Raw genomic sequence first — 19,635 nt, 5'->3', positions numbered from 1 at the left:
TCAGGAATGGTCCAACATCCAAAGGACATCCAGCCAACTTGACACAACTAAGGAAGCATTGGAGTGGAATGCTTGACACCTTGTAGCGTCCGTGCCCCTACGAATTGAGGCTGTTCTGAGGGCAAAAAGGGGTGCATCTCAAAATTAAGAAAGTGTTCCTAATGTTTTGGACACTCAGTGGGTGGAAGATAGAGTGCTGCTCTATTGTCCAAGTCAAATTTCCCTCAGGGACAATAAAGTATATCATATATCGTGTTCTTCTCTATAACATGGAATACAAGTATAACACCAGAACCAACGTTTAATTTTGTTCCCTAACAACCTACTTAAAGCAACAGCATTCAATACTCAACTGAGCTAGAACTGCACATTACAGAACAAACACCCTCACCCAGAGTACAAATAGTAAGATAATTTATGAGAGCTTTAAAACTTATTATGGCTGCAGGGGCAGTATGAGTAGCTTGGATGAAAGGTGCACAGAGGTGCCCATAGTAAACTGCCTGCTCCTCAGTCCCAGTTGCTAATATATGCATATTATTATTCGTATTGGATAGAAAACACTCTGAAGTTTCTAAAACTGTTTGAATTATGTCTGTGAGTATAACAGAAATCATATGGCAGGCAAAAACCTGAGACGTCCACTTCCTGTTTGAATTTTTTCTGAGGTGGCAGATTTTCAACCAAGCTCTCATTGAAATTACAGCGAGATATTGATGAGTTTTCACTTCCTACGGCTTCCACTAGATGTCAACAGTCAATAGAACTTTGTCTGATGACTCTAATGTGAAGGGGGCCGAAGGAACAGGAATTAGTCACCACTGCCACGAGCTGACCATGCTTTCACATGCGCGTTCACATGAGGAGGACCTCCGTTCCACCGCTCATCTGAAGTCAATCTAATTCTCTGGTTGGAACGTTATTCAAGATGTATGTTAACAACATTCTAAAGATTGATTCAGTACATCGTTTGACATGTTCTTACTGACTGTTACGGAACTTTTGGACATTTCGTCACGTTATAGTGGACGCGCTTTGTGACTTTGGAATTGTTTACCAAACGCGCTAACCAAAGTAGCTAATTGGACATAAATAATGGACATTATCGATTTCTGTTGAAACGATGTGGCTATGCAAAATCACTTGATGTTTTTGGAACTAGGTGAAATTAACGCGCCAATGTAAACTCAGATTTTTTGATATAAATATGAACTTTATCAAACAAAACATGCATGTATTGTGTAACATGAAGTCCTATGAGTGTCATCTGATGAAGATAATCAAAGGTTATTGATTCATTTTCTGTATTTCTGCTTTTTGTGACTGCTATATCTGGAAAAATGGCTGCGCTTATTGTGGTTTGGTGGTGACCTAACAATCGTTTGTAGTGCTTTCACTGAAAAGCATATTTGAAATCGGACACTTTGGTGGGATTAACAAGATTACCTTTAAAATGATATAAGACGCAAGTATGTTTGAGGAATTTTAATTATGAGATTTCTGTTTGAATTTGGTGCCCTGCACTTTCACTGGCTGTTGCCATATCGATCCCGGTAGAGGGATGCAGCCATAAGAAGTTTAACAACATGAATACAAAACACAGTGAAAACTTAAACTGCTAAAATAAAAGGTGGTATGCAGCTGTGTACCGTTTGAATGTCTATGTTGACCTGGATACCATGCTTTTAACAATATTGATGCTAAACTATAGTGGAAAGCTGTGCCTGAACAGAACATACTGGAAGGCTTTTAGAAATGCAACACAAACACACAGGAACGTAAACAAGGAACACAAACAGCTCATAATGCTCTTTCATGCTTGACCGAGGTGGGTTGTTAGTGAAGAATATGGTGGTCGCATACATACAGGTAGGTGCATGGAAACAGGAGTGAAACTGATGTAGACTGTATTTGTAGAGTATTGTACTGCATTACAGGGATTCACGAAAAAATCTGCTTGGCACTTGTCCGAAGATTCTTATTACTTGCCCCAAATGTTTTTATTTGCTATTTACATGCAGAAGTGCCATGTATTTCCTGCCTTTCCCCTACASATAGGGGAGGAATCAGAAACATCAGTACTGGAATTTTTTGTATTTTCAAAAAATACGAGGCTGGCTAAACTTGCATGACTATAAATGCGATAAATTGTCTGTCTTTCACTTAAACAATCGGGAGGAAACAGAAAGATCAGTTTTAGGCTACTGGAATTATTTGCAGTTTGGTTATTTTCACACAACATCAACAACAACAAAAAATCACCTGCCCAATGGGGAAACCTCAGTGCAGGCTCAACTTGCGTGGCTGCTAAAGTCACTTGCCCAAGGAAATAGGGCAACCCTTGATGTCAAACCCTGGTATTATATATTCTAGATTGTACAGATGCACATCTCAGCTGTGTAGGAATGCCAAAGCACCAGCCACATAACAGTCTATAGGTCTAACACAGGTCATTCGTAAATTGAGAAATTAAACATTTCAGCACTTGACTTAAATCTCGGATCTTCCGTTCTGACACGTTAAAATGATCAAAATGAAGAAAAAAAKCCCAGCAGAAACCCCATTCTCACGATAGGACTGAGTCATGACATTTCATGAGATCAGATGAATCAGATGTTTGATAAAACAGATGACAAAAGTGCGGAGAACCAGCAGGTAGTGAACTTCACACTGATCCAGCCCACTTTCTAAACAACTCATGTAAACTGTAGTAACACACAAAAAAAGCCTGCATAATCAAACATGAGAGGTATTTTCTTTCTTTCGATCATTACTGTCCGGTTTACTCACTTCCTTATTCCCATGAATCTCTCCTCCTTCTTTAAGGACGTAAACTAGCAGGTCAACCCCCAAAAAATGATGTAACGAGGGAGAAGAGCAAACCTCTTTCAAATCAATCATTTTTTAATTCAGCAAAGTGGGCGCCTTAAAGCAGAGATATACACCTAACTTCTGACCTCTTCATCTCCAAATAGTGTCTAAGGAGCCAGGGTCCTTTTGCAAAGCACAAACACAGGCACACACAAAGGCACAAACACGCACGCACTCACACACACTTCAATAATGTCATTTTTGTGGGTCACTTCCGGCATCCGACTTCCCTTCATCTCTCCACTTCCTAGTTGTGTCATCTCTACTTCCCCCTTTTGGACCGCCCCCTGCGGCCTCTGCCTATGGCGGAGGGTCCTGGGGCGGGAGTGGCTGCTGCGCCGATGTTGATGCTTCCTTCCTGTATCTCAGTCCTGGTCTCTGGAGGAAGACCTTCTATCTGCTGCTGGGTCTCCAGGTAAAACATGACATCTCTCAGCTGCTCCTGGAGCTCGGCTATCACCCCATCCTTACGCTCGCCTGGGGGAGGGAGATAGGATGGACTTGTCATTTAGATAATATTGTCATCCATTACACTCCCAGATAAAGATGTCCACAAAGTATGGCTCTAGTCTCCCTCTGACTCACCCGTCTCTCTCGCCTTGCGTTCCTCCTCGGCCAGCTGGGCCTGTAGTTGAACCTGATTAGCTCTCAGACAGCGGTTCATTTCCTGTTCCTCCTTCAGCTCATGACCAAGTTTTGTCACACGGGTCGACAGCTGACCACACCTGGGGGGGGGGGGGGCAACGACATACAGCATGAATATGTACCTACCACCTCCAGGTAGATGGTGCTACCAAGACACACAGATTCTCAATAACAACTTCTCTACTTTAGAGAGAGCACGATGACGTACAGCATGACTATGTACGTGCAATCCACAAGCAGATTCTACTGATTCTAAAATACTACGGTGTCAGGATGATTGACAGCTGCAGTGTGAGAGGCTCCACCTACTTCTTGTCCATGCTCTGTTTGTCCTTGGCCAGCTCTCCCAGCCGACGCTCCAGGTTATCACAGCGATCTATGGTCTCCTTAAACTTGGCCTTCATGTTGTTGATCTAAAACACACACAGGGCATGAGCGTACGCACACACCAAGCATACATGAACCACACATTCAGCTGGACAGATGCGCACACACACACACACACTGAATCAGGCACTTAGGTGAATGGACAGATAGACATGCAGCATTGATTCCTACCTCCTCCGCTGTGTCCTTCTCCAGGTGAACTATCTTATTCTCCCAGTAAATGCGCTGGGACTCCAGTTGACTCGTTAGCAGGTAAGAATACTGCAGGAAGAGGAAAGATCATTCTGGGGGAGACAAATCTTCTTTAACACGTGTGTTAACTAGCAATAGGTCACACTTTTTTTTGCCATATTATATAACACATCAAACTGCAAGTTGATGTCATTACATTAGAATGAAAAATAGGGTGTCACACACACAAACTTGTTTTACTATCCTTGTGGGAACTAAAAAACGGATTCCCATTCAAAATCGTATTTTCCCTAACACTTAACCTAACCCCCTGAACCAGTGGTTCTCCAACTAACGGTTGCATGATATGACAGTGTAGTTGGAGGAAAATTCACAAAATTACACACCCCCAAAAATATTATATCTTAGTATCTCAAAATCATTGTAATGTTAACCTTAAAAATCGAAATGAAAATGATTCAGCGTGCCCTTAGATCATGGGTAAAGGCCGCTCGAATCATTCCCATGGTGAATGGATAGGCCCGCTAGGACATGAAACCACACACTATCACAGAGACTTTGATATTACCGGCCGCAATTGATATGGTGAAAACAATATGTGGGGAGGCAGAGGCACAGAAAATCACATCGACACCTTTGTCAGATATCACTGTTAAACTAAGAATTGATGCTATTGATAGCAAGCAAGAAATCACTGACTGAACGACTCAAACTCCCCAGCTTACGCTCTCCAAATGAACGTTAGCTTTGAGGGCCGAGATGCCCATGCATTGACTTTTGTTCGGGGGATGCTATTCACGAGGACACGTTGTTCTGTCTCATGATTCCCGAGCATGAAATAGGGCACAGAGGATGTTCAGTGTGTTGCATGGCTCTATTGACGAAAACTGATTCCATGTTGATCCAAATGGTGGTCTTTTTCACAGATGGACATCCATCTAAGGCGGGCAGGCCTGTGTCTCCCTCTGCCATATGGACGCGTTGTATGATGCACCGAGAGCAACTGGCGGGAAAAAAGCTGAGCACAGAACTCGGAGATACACTGCAGCAGGTAACTTCGATTGTAAACTAAGAATTCTTATTAGAGAGAGAGACTTTCTTTTTTTTCTTTTTAAAAATAAAGAAATGTTACCCCCTTTTCTCCCCAATTTCGTGGTATCCAATCGCTAGTAATTACTATCTTGTCTCATCGCTACAACTCCCGTACGGGCTCGGGAGAGACGAAGGTCGAAAGTCATGCGTCCTCCGAAGCACAACCCAACCAAGCCGCACTGCTTCTTAACACAGCGCGCCTCCAACCCGGGAGCCAGCCGCACCAATGTGTCGGAGGAAACACCGTGCACCTGGCCCCCTCGGTTAGCGGGCACTGCGCCCGGCCCGCCACAGGAGTCGCTGGAGCGCGATGAGACAAGGATATCCCTACCGGCCAAACCCTCCCTAACCCAGACGACGCTAGGCCAATTGTGCGTCGCCCCACGGACCTCCCGGTCGCGGCCGGCTGCGACAGAGCCTGGGCGCGAACCCAGAGACTCTGGTGGTGCAGCTAGCGCTGCGATGCAGTGCCCTAGACCACTGCACCATAAAAAATTTATATATTTTTAAGCAATTCATNAGTCGCTGGAGCGCGATGAGACAAGGATATCCCTACCGGCCAAACCCTCCCTAACCCGGACGACGCTAGGCCAATTGTGCGTCGCCCCACGGACCTCCCGGTCGCGGCCGGCTGGGACAGAGCCTGGGCGCGAACCCAGAGACTCTGGTGGCGCAGCTAGCGCTGCGATGCAGTGCCCTAGACCACTGCGCCACCCGGGAGGCGAGAGAGAGACTTTCAAAAGCGAACCGTGCCCCCTTCCCTCGGCTGTGCAGGTTTCTAACAGAAAACAGCATCAGTAAGTGTCCCACACCAGTGATGACTCCTCACCGCCAACGCTTGGAAGAGCACTTTGGGACCTACTTCTCAATCCGTTTGACTGTGATCCTGGCTCAGTCGACATGGCGGTAAGTGAAATCGAACAGCTGATCGAGCTGTCATTGTGACTGAATGATGCAGACAACGCATTAACGGGTCACTACGGAGGAGTTTTGGTTCCTGACTCAAAGTGAATACCCAGCCATCTCAGAGTAGGATGGTAACAGTAACTGTCAACCACGGCCCCTGACTTTGAGAAGCTCTGACTCGACATGCATCAAGCACACCCACCTCATTAGTGGCGGTGAGATAAGAGACAGTATGTCAGACTCATCTGTAATTGACTGTCATAACCCCACATTAAAAGTATGTGATGGTGAGTTGAGAAGACAATCAGAAATACTGTTCAATTGACTGCCATAGTCCCAAATAAAAAAAGTTAACATTGGCTGTTGATTACATACTTTTTCCCACATGGTTGTGTTTGCAAGAATTTTCAGATAACAAAATGGGGTCGTGGGCCCCCCCAAAAAGTTTGGCCCACCTAAAATAGCCTTTCCCTTGTGGGAACCGGCAAAATGTCCCCCTTTGTCCGATATTTCCTTGTTTTACTATCCTTGTGAGGACTTCTAGTCCCCAAAAGGATAGTAAAACCAGAAACACACACACACACCTCTAACTGCAGAGCGTCTATCTTCTCCTCATGGCAGGTTTCTCCTTCACACCCGTACTGAACCATCTTCCCATCAGTCTTACTGGCCACCAGCCTGTGAACATAGTTATCTACAATACGCACGCACAATCAGTTAAGCACCGTTGCAATGCTACACACAGCGTTTTATACACATTGGCGTTTAAAAACACAGACAGAAGTCTGAACTCCCCAGTCTGCTGTACCTCCAGCATAGTCCCAGACACGGTGGTTAGTGAGCTGCATGGCGTACGTGTGCTGCGTCTCTTCAAAGTGTTTGTAGGCATGACGACTGACGTAGCGACCACAGCCAATATGACCACAGATCAGACAGATCCACAGGTTCTGGAGAGGGAGGGGCGTAGGAGGGAAAACATGAACCAGGGGGAGGGGCGTAGGAGGGAAAACATGAACCAGGGGGAGGGGCGTAGGAGGGAAAACATGAACCAGGGGGAGGGGCGTCTAGGAGGGAAAACATGAACCAGGGGGAGGGGCGTAGGAGGGAAAAAATGAACCAGGGGGAGGGGCGTAGGAGGCAAAACATGAACCGTGCTCATTTTTTTACACCAATAGCAACTGTAAATGACAGGAGTACCTTTAGAGGTATGCAAATGTATGCCGTTTTAGTATGTAAATAATGTTTACTTCCTGTACGCCACATTCAAAGCACTTGTTCTCCTCTACAGGCTCTGGGGTCTGGCAGTACCGACACACAGGACAGCTGGAACAGAACAGTCAACACCTTTAAAACACACATCAAAACTACCAGCTACCACTTTTTTTTGTCCCCATGCTAAAACACAATGCCATATTGTTCAAATGTTGTGTCAAAAAAGGACCCATCCAAAACACAGGGATAAAACAGCAGCACATGACGGTGATTCACTGGCCAGAGAGAGGAAGGATGGAGAAAGAAACACAAGGCCATGTTGTGAGTAGGGCCGGGATGATACCAGTATCGCGATACTCGTTAGTATCCCGGCAAGGAAACAAAACACGAAAACAGCCCTAATGTTGGAAACAAACGTCATTATGTTGTCATCCAGAGTCACATTTATGTATTTTCCAAGCTATGGCACACAATATTTTACAAACAGCAGGTTTTTAAAGGACCAAAGAGTGAGGTCTGCTTTGCGTTTTCATTTTTGCCATAGGAAAAAATATTGCGATACTGGTATCGTCCCTAGTTGCGAGTTGAATCAGGCCGAAGTACTCACGAGGCGTCCTCCCAGCGTTGCAGACACAGGCTGTGGAAGCTGTGGTTACAGAGTGTAGTGAGAACCCCGTTCACTGACTCGTCCATCCTCTCCAGACACACGGTACACTTAGGAAGCTCTGTCAGCTCCATCACTGGAAGACTGGCGCCCTGAGGGTGGGTGGGAGGGAGGGAGAGAAAGATTATTATAATCCATATCCTGCAGGTACACTGCTAAGACAGTCTTTAAAGGGACTAGTGTACATACGGCACCTGCTCAGACTTGATGACCTCGGCTCTCTCCACATAGACCAGCTGGCAGACTGCGTCCTCTATGGAGTTGAACGTACGGCCATTACACGCTGTGTAGAAACTATCTGCGTCAGCCTGGAAGGGGGGCAGAGAGAAAGGTGAGAGAGAGACCCGAGTAAATAATTACACAGTTCATAAGCAGACCTTAAAATACAACAAACGCAGTGTTCTATGATCTTACTCATCTCACCTGGCTACTGAACTTAATCAGCACCATGTACTGGTTAGGGGTGGGGTCTCGTATGATCTTCATGTGCTCCATGACGTCATAAAAAGGTGCCACAAACTTCATGAGGTCGTGGCTGGTCATGGTGGAGGGGACGGTCAGGATACACAGCATGGCACTGCGACGCACGTCCTCCGTCAGGGATGTCATCTTGCTGCGAGGGGACAGACAGGGGAAACCAAATTGTTTCAATSCCAGTGAGATACCTTGTCAATAAATCATATCATCTTTGGTATACTATAGTCAAAGGTTAGACTATGTATGCATGTACACTGAACAAAAATATAAAAACGCAACATGCAACAATTTCAAAGATTTTACTGAGTTACAGTTAATAAATCAGTCAATTTAAGTAAATTCATTAAGCTCTAATCTATGGATTTCACATGACTGGGAATACAGATATGCATCTGTTAGTCACAGATACTTAAACAAAAATATATATTATGGGAATGGATCAGAAAACCAGTCAGTAACTGGTGTGGCCACCATTTTCCTTATGCAGCGCACCTCCATCACAGAGTTGATCAGGCTGTTGATTGTGGCCTGTGGATTTGCCAAATCAAAAATGGGGTTTTCTATATTCATGTTTATACTTTCCAATATTCATAAATTAATGTATTTTGATATGATACTCATATTACAGAGAAAGTAGGTAAAGCTTCATGACACCAATTTTAGCTTTGTAGCATCTACAGATGAGAKGTTATGYAGTCTTAAAGGAGGCCTGAGRAAAGGCCAAAATGTCATTTAATATGTCAAATATACAGTATGTCAARTATCCTTRSTCCAAAGGACTYTTCTATGGATTACATTTAGTTAAAATCCCCCAAATCCMGGTKTTTATTGGTCTAGGTTTCYTGAGAAATCATTCCTACATATACTGAACAAAAATATAAACGCAACAATTTCAAAGATTTGACTGAGTTACAGTTCATAAGGAAATCTGTCAAATGAAATACATCCATTAGACCCTAACCTATGGATTTCACATGACTGGGAATACAGATATCCATCTCTTGGTCAAAGATGCCTTTAAAAAAAAGTAGGGGTGTGGATCAGAAAACCAGTCAGTATCTGGTGTGACCACCATTTTCCTCATGCAGCACGACACATCTCCTTCTCATAGAATTGATCAGGCTGTTGATTGTGGAATGTTGTCCCACTCCTCTTCAATGGCTGTGTGAAGTTGCTGGACATTGGCGGTAACTGGAACACACCATCGATCCAGAGCATTCCAAACATGCTCAATGAGTGACAAGCATGGTGAGTATGTAGGCCATAGAAGAACTGGGACATTTTCAACATCCAGGAATTGTGTACAGATCAACATGGGGCCGTGCATTATCATGCTGAAACATGAGGTGATGGCGGTGATGAATGGCACGACAACGGGCCTCAGGATCTTATCACGGTATCTCTGTGCATTCCAATTGCCATCGATAAAATACAATTGTGTTCGTTGTTTGTAGCTTATGCCTGCCCATACCATAACCCCACCGCCACCATGTGGCAACCCAGCAAACCGCTCGCTCACACAACGCCATACACGCTGTCTGCCATCTGCCCAGTACAGTTGAAACCGGTATTCATCCTTGAAGAGCACACTTCTCCAGCGTGCCAGTGGCCATCGAAGGGGAGTATTTGCCCACTGAAGTCAGTTACGACATGCCAAACTGCAGTCAGTTCAAGACCCTGGTGAGGACGACGAGCACGCAGATGGTTTCTGAGATATTGAGGGTCTGCACAAACTTTCATCAGCTGTCCGGCTGGCTGGTCTCAGACAATCCCGCAGGTGAAAAAGCTGGATGTGGAGGTCCTGGGCTGGCGTGGTTACACGTGGTCTGCGGTTGTGAAGCCACGCTCCCTCAAAACTTGAGACATCTGTGGCATTGTGTTGGGTGTCAAAACTGCACATTTTAGAACGGGCTTTTATTGTCCCCAGCAAAAGATGCACCTGTGTAATGATCATGCTGTTTAATCAGCTTCTTGATATGCCACACCTGACAGGTGGATGGATGATCTTGGCAAAGGAGAAATGCTCACTAACAGGGATGTAAACAAATTTGATCGAAATAAGCTTTTACGGTGTATGGAACATTTCTGGGATCTTATATTTCAGCTCATGAAACATGGGAGCAACACTTTACATGTTGCGGTTATATTTTTGTTCAGTATATATATTACACACACACACATACAGTGGGGCAAAAAAGTATTTAGTKAGCCACCAATTGTGCAAGTTCTCCCACTTAAAAAGATGAGAGCCCTGTAATTTTCATCATAGGTACACTTCAACTATGACAGACAAAATGAGAAAAAAGAATCCAGAAAATCACATTGTAGGATTTTTAATGAATTTATTTGCAAATTATGGTGGAAAATAAGTCTTTATTTTACACTGCATTTAAAAAAAAATACATTTACACAAGTATCCAGCTATGAGACTCGAAATTGAGCTCTGGTCCATCCTGTTTCTATTGATCATCCTTTAGATGTTTCTACAACTTGATTGGAGTCCACCTGGGGTAAATTCAATTGATTGGACATTATTTGGAAAGGCACACACCTGTCTATACAGAGCACCTCTGTGGAGATGGGAGAACCTTCCAGAAGGACAACCATCTCTGCAGCACTCCACCAATCAGGCCTTTATGGTAGAGTGACCAGACGGAAGCCACTCCTCAGTAAAAGGCACATGACAGCCCAGTTTGAGTTTGCCAAAAGGCACCTAAAGCACTCTCCGACCATGAGAAACAACAATCTCTGGTCTGATGAAACCAAGACTGAACTCTTTGGACTGAATGCCAAGCGTCACGTCTGGAGGAAACCTGGAACCATGCGTACGGTGAAGCATGGTGGCAGCATCATGCTGTGGGGATGTTTTTCAGCGGCAGGGACTGGGAGACTAGTCAAGATTGAGTGAAAGATGAACACAGCAAAGTACAGAGAGATCCTTGATGAAAACCTGTTCCAGAGTACTCAGGACCTCAGACTGGGATGAAGGTTCACCTACCAACAGGACAACAGCTCTAAGTACACAGCCAAGACAACGCAGGAGTGGATTCAGGACAAGTCTCTGGATGTCCTTGAGTGGCCCAGCCAAGAGCCTGGACTTGAACCCGATCAAACATATCTGGAAGGACCTGAAAATAGCTGTGCAGCGACACTCCCCATCCAACCTGACAGATCTTGAGAGGATCTGCAGAGAAGAATGGGAGAAACTCCCCAAATACAGGTGTGCCAAGCTTGTAGTGTCATACCCAAGAAGACTCAAGGCTGTAAATTTACATTTTTTCCAAGATAAACTTTTGAATTTTTATTTTTTACTTTGTCATTATGGGGAATTGTATAGGGATGGATGATATATCGGTAAGCATATCGGAAACGGATGATATTAGCTAAAAATGCCAACATCTGCATCGGCCCGATGTCTAGTTTAACGCTGATGTGCAAAACCGATGTCAAAGTTGACGTGCATACCTATATAACGTAGGTAGATGACGTAATGATGCTACGAAAAATACATCGCTACATGTGCAACACAACATTCCTAACCTGGCCCACAATGTCTGCTGTGTGGATCTATTTTGAAGTTTCAAAGGAAGATAACAAAAAGGCCATATGCAACGTTCGTGCTGCTATTATTTCCTGAGGGGAGAAAGTGAAATCTTTCAATACCACAAACCTAATTACTCATTTGAAAGTGCATCACCCTCCAGACGTTCAGAGACTACTTAGAACAAAAGCAGAAAAAGACTAAGCGCCCACTTCCAACAACTAAACAAGTTCAAGTCGAACAGTCATTTGAAAAAGTAAGAACATTTCAGCGAGACAACTCAAAGGCGAAATCCATTAACACCAAGATAATGAAATTCATTGCCCTTGACAATCAACCGTTCTGTCGCGGATGATGTTGGCTTTTGCCGACTGGTCGAGCAACTCGAGCCCCAGTACACAGTACCAAGTAGGCTTTGTTTTTTAGATGTTGCCCTACCGGAGTWACACAGTATTGTTGAAACGCACATCCATGCGCTACTTGCTATGGGCGTGCATCACTGTTATTAGCTTCACGACTGACATTTGGATCAGCAATGTCAGCCCGTGAGCATGCTGAGTCTGACAGAACAGTGGGTCGACGAGGATTTCGTACTGAGGAAAGCCGTATTGCATGCTCAAGAACGTGCTGGTTCTCATACCGCTGCTGCCATTTCAATGGCATTTGAAAACATCTAGGAAACATGAGCACACTCCTAGCTCCATTCTAACAACTGACTTGAGAAATAAGCTCATCAACTGCGTCTGCAGCAGACGTGATACCCTCTGTCATGGCATTGAAACGCTTGCTCAACAAAACTGCCGACACAGACCGTGGGTTAACCTGGAAAAGTACTCTACTAGAGGCTGTGAACAAGCGATTCGGTGGCATTCTCTGAGCCTCTTTTACTGTGTCGCCACCATGCTCGAAGCTAGGTACAAGGACCTAGGACTTTGTTGTCCTTAAGCCATTTTGCCACAACTTTGGAATTATGCTAGGGTCACTGTCCATTTGGAAGACCCATTTGCGTCAAAGCTTTAACTTCCTGAACTGATGTCTTGAGATGTTGCTTCAATATGTCCACATAATTTCCTTCTCATGATGCCATCTATTTTGTGAAGTTCACAGTCCCTCCTGCAGCAAAGACACCCACACATGATGCTGCCACCCCCATGCTTCACGGTTGGGATGGTGTTCTTCGGCTTGCAAGCCTCCCCCTTTTCAAACAAACATAATGATGGTCATTATGGCCAAACAGCTCTATTTTTGTTTCATCAGACCAGAGGACATTTCTCCAAAAAGTACGATCTTTGTCCCATGTGCAGTTGCAAACTGTAGTCTGGCTTTTTTAATGTAGTTTTGGAGCAGTGTCTTTTTCCTTTCTGAGCGGCCTTTCAGGTTATGTCGATATAGGACTCGTTTTACTGTGGATATAGATACTTTTGTACCTGTTTCCTCCAGCATCTTCACAAGGTCCTTTGCTGTTGTTCTGGGATTGATTTGCACTTTCACACCAAAGTACATTCATCTCTAGGAGACAGAACGCGTCTCCTTCCTGAGCGGTATGACGGCTAGGAGACAGAACGCGTCTCCTTCCTGAGCGGTATGACGGCTGCGTGGTCCATGGTGTTTATACTTGCGTACTTTGTTTGTACAGATGAACGTGGTACCTTCAGGCGTTTGGAAATTGCTCCCAAGTTTTGAACGAGACTTGTGGAGGTCTACAATTTTGGCTTGGCTTATTTATTTAGATTTTCCATGATGTCAAGCAAGAGGCACTGCGTTTGAAGGTAGGCCTTCAAATACATCCACAGGTACACCTCCAATTGACTCAAATTATGTCAATTAGCATTTTTGAAGCTTCTAAAGCCATGAATACATATTTGGAACTTTCCAAGCTGTTTAAAGGCACAGTCAACTTAGTGTATGTAAACTTCTGACCCACTGGAATTGTGATACGTGAATTATAACTGTAATAATCTGTCTGTAAACAATTGTTGGAAAATTACTTGTGTCATGCACAAAGTAGATGTCCTAACCGACTTGCCAAACTATAGTTTGTTAACAGAAATTTGTGGAGTGGTTGAAAAACGAGTTTTAATGACTCCAACCTAAGTGTATGTAAACTTCGAATTCAACTGTATGTACAGTGGGGAGAACAAGTATTTGATACACTGCCGATTTTTGCAGGTTTTCCTACTTACAAAGCATGTAGAGGTCTGTAATTTTTATCATAGGTACACTTCAACTGTGAGAGACGGAATCTAAAACAAAAATCCAGAAAACACATTGTATGATTTTTAAATAATTAATTTGCATTTTATTGCATGACATAAGTTTTTGATACATCAGAAAAGCAGAACTTAATATTTGGTACAGAACTTTGTTTGCAATTACAGAGATCATATGTTTCCTGTAGTTCTTGACCAGGTTTGCACACACTGCAGCAGGATTTTGGCCACTCCTCCATACAGACCTTCTCCAGATCCTTCAGGTTTCGGGGCTGTCGCTGGCAATACGGACTTTCAGCTCCCTCAAAGATTTTCTATTGGTTCAGGTCTGAGACTGGCTAGGCCACTCCAGGACCTTGAGATGCTTCTTAACGGACACTCTTAGTTGCCCTGGCTGTGTCTTTCAGGTCGTTGTCATGCTGGAGACCGAAGCCACGACCCATCTTCAATGCTCTTACTGAGGGAAGGAGGTTGTTGGCCAAGATCTCGTGATACATGGCCCCATCCATCCTCCCCTCAAACGGCGCAGTCATCCTGTCCCCTTTGCAGAAAAGCATCCCAAAGAATGATGTTTCCACCTCCAGCTTCACGGTTGGGATGGTGTTCTTGGGGTTGTACTCATCCTTCTTCTTCCTCCAAATGGCGAGTGGAGTTTAGCTCTATTTTTGTCTCATCAGACCACATGACCTTCTCCATTCCTCTCTGGATCATTCCAGATGGATATTGGCAAACTTCAGACGGGCCTGGACATGCGCTGGCTTGAGCAGGGGAATTGCGTGCGCTGCAGGATTTTAATCCATGACGGCGTAGTGTGTTACTAATGGTTTTCTTTGGACTGTGGTCCCAGCTCTCTTCAGGTCATTGACCAGGTACTGCCGTGTAGTTCTGGCTGATCCCTCACCTTCCTCATGATCATTGATGCCCCACGAGTGGAGATCTTGCATGGAGCCCCAGGCCGAGGGTGATTGACCGTCATCTTGAACTTCTTCCATTTTCTAATAATTGCGCCAACAGTTGTTGCCTTCTCACCAAGCTGCTTGCCTATTGTCCTGTAGCCCATCCAGCCTTGTGCAGGTCTACAATTTTATCCCTGATGTCCTTACACAGCTCTCTGGTCTTGGCATTGTGGAGAGGTTGGAGTCTGTTTGATTGAGTGTGTGGACAGGTGTCTTTTATACAGGTAACGAGTTCAAACAGGTGCAGTTAATACAGGTAATGAGTGGAGAACAGGAGGCTTCTTAAAGAAAACCTAACAGGTCTGTGAGAGCCGGAATTCTTACTGGTTGGTAGGTGATCAAATACTTATGTCATGCAATAAAATGCAAATTAATTACTTAAAAATCATACAATGTAATTTTCTGGATTTTTGTTTTAGATTCCGTTTCTCACAGTTGAAGTGTACCTATGATAAAAATTACAGACCTCTACATGCTTTGTAAGTAGGAATAACCTGCAAAATCGGCAGTGTATCAAATACTTGTTCTCCCCACTGTATGTATGTATGTATGTATGTATGTATGTATGTATGTATGTATGTATGTATGTATGTATACACACACATATGTATGTATATATATAAACACACACAATTTAGCAGCCGCTTTTATCCTTTGGGACTTAGTCATGTGTGCATACATTTTACATTTGGATGGTCCCGAACCCACTATCCTGACATTGCAAGCGCCATGCTCTACCAACTGAGCTAGTCTACTAAATGACTGAAATGTTATTGAAATATAAAGCCAAGGGGTTTAGACTGAGTGTTGCATACAGCAGTAGAGACTCACTTGGTCTTGTAGAGGTGCATGATGCCGTGGACTATCTCCACTGAGGGGTTTCCACTGAAGAAGGAGATCTGGTCTGGAAGATGCTTGGAGGGCGAGTCTGGAGCCGTCTCTGTGCCATCGGCACTGTCCTCTGTAGTGCCCTCATTAGGGTCCCTCTCGTCTGGTTGATTCTCTAGAGGGCGGGCTCCTCCACCCTCCTCTCCCTCTGCCCCAGTCTGCTCAACCTTTCCTTTATCTACAGAGGAGAGATGAGGTTTAACTAGAGATTTCTATTCCTATGAAGTCTGACAGACTGATATTCACAGCTGTATTTTCTTTATGAAATCTCAAAATGTCATAACACATCCCAACCCTTATTAAAAAAACACACTCAACATTTATTACAGCATTATTAAACCCCAACAATCAATAATACATTGGTTTGTGTACAGAATTGCATTCAATAAATATGTAATCAATATAGCTATACACCCTCATTTTTACCAGGGTTGGGTGCGATGGTCTCGATGACCATGTCTCCCATGGCTCTGCTGCCGATGTGCTGGTGTAGGACTGCTGCTCTCTCCAGCTCTGTCTTCCCACTCAGAGAAAGCCTGGCTGAGCCCAGAGCTTTCTCCTGCAAATCCTCCTCTGACATATCCTCAGCTACAGGGGCAGAGAGGGGGACAGGTAGAAAGAGGGAGACTAGACAAACACAAAGCATCAACTTTTGGAACAATACAATACCTATTATCATCATCCAAAACAGTGTGTGTATGTGTGTAGATAATTTGCCATAATGGCTGAGTCACTGATGTTACTCGGAACCAAATGTGTTCCAGAAAACGTAACCTGAGCAGGTTACTGCTTAGAGGGGAGAGTGACTTGCTCTGATGCTGAGGCTCAGAATATTAAATGTTTTAGCCTAGCTAGTTCTCGTGCTCCTAGTCCTCATACTCCTGTGAGGAAGAGTGCAAAAAACAAAACAATTTGTCACTGTGGACTAGCTAATTAACAGTTGCTAGCTAACTAGCTGGTGCTAGTATCTAGCAAGTTGGTGACGTCGGTAGTAAATCTGAAATGATTAAACTCACCGGCGGTGTATTGGAAATTCCGTGGAGAGAGAGACTGGTCTGCGAGCTCCAGACGGATAACGACCAGTGATACACTCATGTGTTATGAAAGAATGACGATTCTTCTCTACGAAAAACCAAACCAAAACACAGACTGTCTGACAGCTAGCAAGTTACAGCTAACCTAGCCAGCAGCTACTTACGTGAGTATCTAAGTTAACAAGCCAAGTGTCTGGCTAAAGAGAGGGATAAATTATGACGTTTAACGAAACACTAACATGACGACTTTTTAACGATCACACACATACCACTGAATTATCAAAAAATATGTGTTTCAAGAATTCACCATTTAGCTACGAAAATGGATCTGACCCCGTGAGGAACCTCTTCCGGGTTATTAAATTGACGTCATGATTAAAACTATGTTTGCCTAGGTATAATAATAATAATAACTAAAGAAGCACTGGAACTGCGTCCAAGATGTCCGACCGTTGTTTTCAAGTTAATCTACTCACGTTCACATACACTGATTCATGTTATCGACTAGTTACCACAGCCACAAAGTCCAAATTGGCCTATTTCGTAAAAATGAATGAAAACAACAATTAATTTAAAATTAGGCATACGGTTATCAGTGTGGTTTGGTTTCAAATCGGATCTTAAGAAAATCAATTATTACTTTGTGGCTGTGATTATGGATATACTGACAAGAGACAAAGGGCGGCGCACAATTGGCCCAGCGTCGTCAGGGTTTGCCCGGGGTAGGCCGTAATTGTAAATAATAATTTGTTCTTAACTGACTTGCCTAGTTAATTAAGGATTATATAAAAAAAAAAATACATGTCTCTCCGCCCAATCAATGGGAGTCGTTGTCCACAAAGCGGCACGGCGGGCTGCCTAGCTCCTGCCTATCCTTTCTTTGGATTGGTGGATACATCTTGTTATAATATTTTTAAATATTCGACGAGGGTTGTTGACGTCAACCAACTGTATTCAATGTAAAGATAGCCTCATAGCATGAATATGCATAGCCATCTCGAGACAACTCTGATATAAAGTATTTTTTTCTCAAAGTTGCCGGCATGTCACGTGTCCTACTTATATCAATCACATGTATTTATAAAGCCCTTTTTACATCAGCTGATGTCACAAAGTACTATACAGAAACCCAGCCTAAAACCCCAAACGGCAAGCAATGCAGATGTAGAAGCACGGTGGCTAGGAACAACTCCCTAGAAAGGCAGGAACCTAGGAAGAGACCTAGAGAGGAACCAGGCTCTGAGGGGTGGCCAGTCCTCTTTTGGCTGTGCCGGGTTGAGATTATAACAGTACATGGCCAAGATGTACAAATATTCATAGATGACCAGCAGGGTCAAATAATAATAATAATCCCAGTGGTTGTATAGGGTAAGGCTGTACAGTGCATATAAGTATACCCCAATGCAATTCTGAAGTCTAATACACACACAGTGCGATTTCAACAGATTTGCACTTTTTTGTGTCAAATTAACTAACTATTGTCTTTATTTATATATATATATAAACAACATTCCAACCTTGTTTAGTATTATATAGTCCAATTGTGGTACTGTTCCACTATTTCTATCTGTTTGCATCAGTTTCAATGGAGGACATTTATTTTGAAAGCGAACTGCTGAGTCCACTATTGTTGCTCACACTACATTTACATTTTAGTCATTTAGCAGATGCTCATCTCCAGGGCAATTTACAGGAGCACTTATAGGGTTAAGTGCCTTGCTCAAGAGCACATCAACAGATTTTTCACCTAGTCGGCTTGGGGATTCGAACCAGCGACCTTTCAGTTACTGGCCCAATGACCTTAGCTACCTGTGAGTTCAGGGGTGCCAATATATGCATTTTTTCCATACAACTTGATTTTATTTTGAGTAGGTTAGCAGCCTACACGAGAAATAACTTCTAATATTGGTTGTAACCATCTGAAAGCCACCTTGATGGGGATGGGGATCTGGGATGGGGATCTGTGCATCTGTTAGAGCCAATTTATGCTTGATCAGTAAAATGTGGTTGGAGGCGCCATATGGATGGTGTGGTGCAATTGCTGAGCCTTTGGTGGATGCTGAGAACAATGAGCTCGTAGGGCATCCCCGTGCGCCTCTCAAAAGTTGTAACTATGTGGAGGCTCCATATAGCTCAGCATTGACATGATTGGTTTGTGGTAGGTGAGGGCGGGAGGTCCTGTATAAACAAACTCACTTCCTTAACACAGCTCTGCTCGGTGAAGCACAAGTATGAATGCCCTGGCTTTTGCAGAGGCCATATCACCGTAAATGCTGCACGGCCAATGCAGACGGCGGATTGACCATGTAGCGCCTTTAAATTGTTGTTTGTATACGTTTGTATCTGGAATGAAGACAATATTATAAAGTAAAGCCACCATGATACAATCTACTATTCAATGAGGATAATTTGCACTGCAAGCCGGCAACAAAACAACATGAAGAAGTATCCTTCGCTCTCGTTTGTCGCAGTAAGGAGCGGAAAGTAGCTAGATAGTGTAGCCACAAGCATAAACTAGCTAGCTGGGAAGAACTCATTTGGACGATAGACTGAACCGAAT

The 19,635-nt window shown here is 43.8% G+C and overlaps 1 protein-coding gene across 1 annotated transcript; it reads right to left on the bottom strand.

Annotated features, from left to right (window-relative positions):
* Nucleotides 1-1,470: 1,470 nt before the first annotated feature.
* On the bottom strand, nucleotides 1,471-17,563 carry LOC111961365 (BRCA1-associated protein). The gene is made up of 13 exons (XM_023983569.2): nucleotides 17,058-17,563; nucleotides 16,468-16,629; nucleotides 15,985-16,219; nucleotides 8,393-8,582; nucleotides 8,164-8,277; nucleotides 7,913-8,061; nucleotides 7,341-7,416; nucleotides 6,902-7,040; nucleotides 6,678-6,787; nucleotides 4,075-4,164; nucleotides 3,826-3,929; nucleotides 3,457-3,596; nucleotides 1,471-3,348 (listed from the first exon to the last, which is right to left on the bottom strand). Exons 1-13 carry the CDS (start codon nucleotides 17,134-17,136, stop codon nucleotides 3,134-3,136), a joined length of 1,803 nt encoding a protein of 600 aa, XP_023839337.1. The 5' UTR covers nucleotides 17,137-17,563; the 3' UTR covers nucleotides 1,471-3,133.
* Nucleotides 17,564-19,635: the final 2,072 nt, after the last annotated feature.

Source organism: Salvelinus sp. IW2-2015, linkage group LG4q.1:29 (assembly GCF_002910315.2).
Source record: "Salvelinus sp. IW2-2015 linkage group LG4q.1:29, ASM291031v2, whole genome shotgun sequence".
Taxonomy (NCBI): domain Eukaryota; kingdom Metazoa; phylum Chordata; class Actinopteri; order Salmoniformes; family Salmonidae; genus Salvelinus; species Salvelinus sp. IW2-2015.
This window is presented reverse-complemented; position numbering and strand designations above follow the sequence as displayed.

Coding starts and splice junctions, on each gene's coding strand:
- LOC111961365 (XM_023983569.2), bottom strand. CDS start 17,136: ATGAGTGTATCACTGGTCGTTATCCGTCTGGAGCTCGCAGACCAGTCT. Junction 6,788..6,901: donor TGTCTGGGACTATGCTGGAG/GTACAGCAGACT, acceptor TGCGTATTGTAG/ATAACTATGTTCACAGGCTG. Junction 3,349..3,456: donor ACGCAAGGCGAGAGAGACGG/GTGAGTCAGAGG, acceptor TCCCTCCCCCAG/GCGAGCGTAAGGATGGGGTG.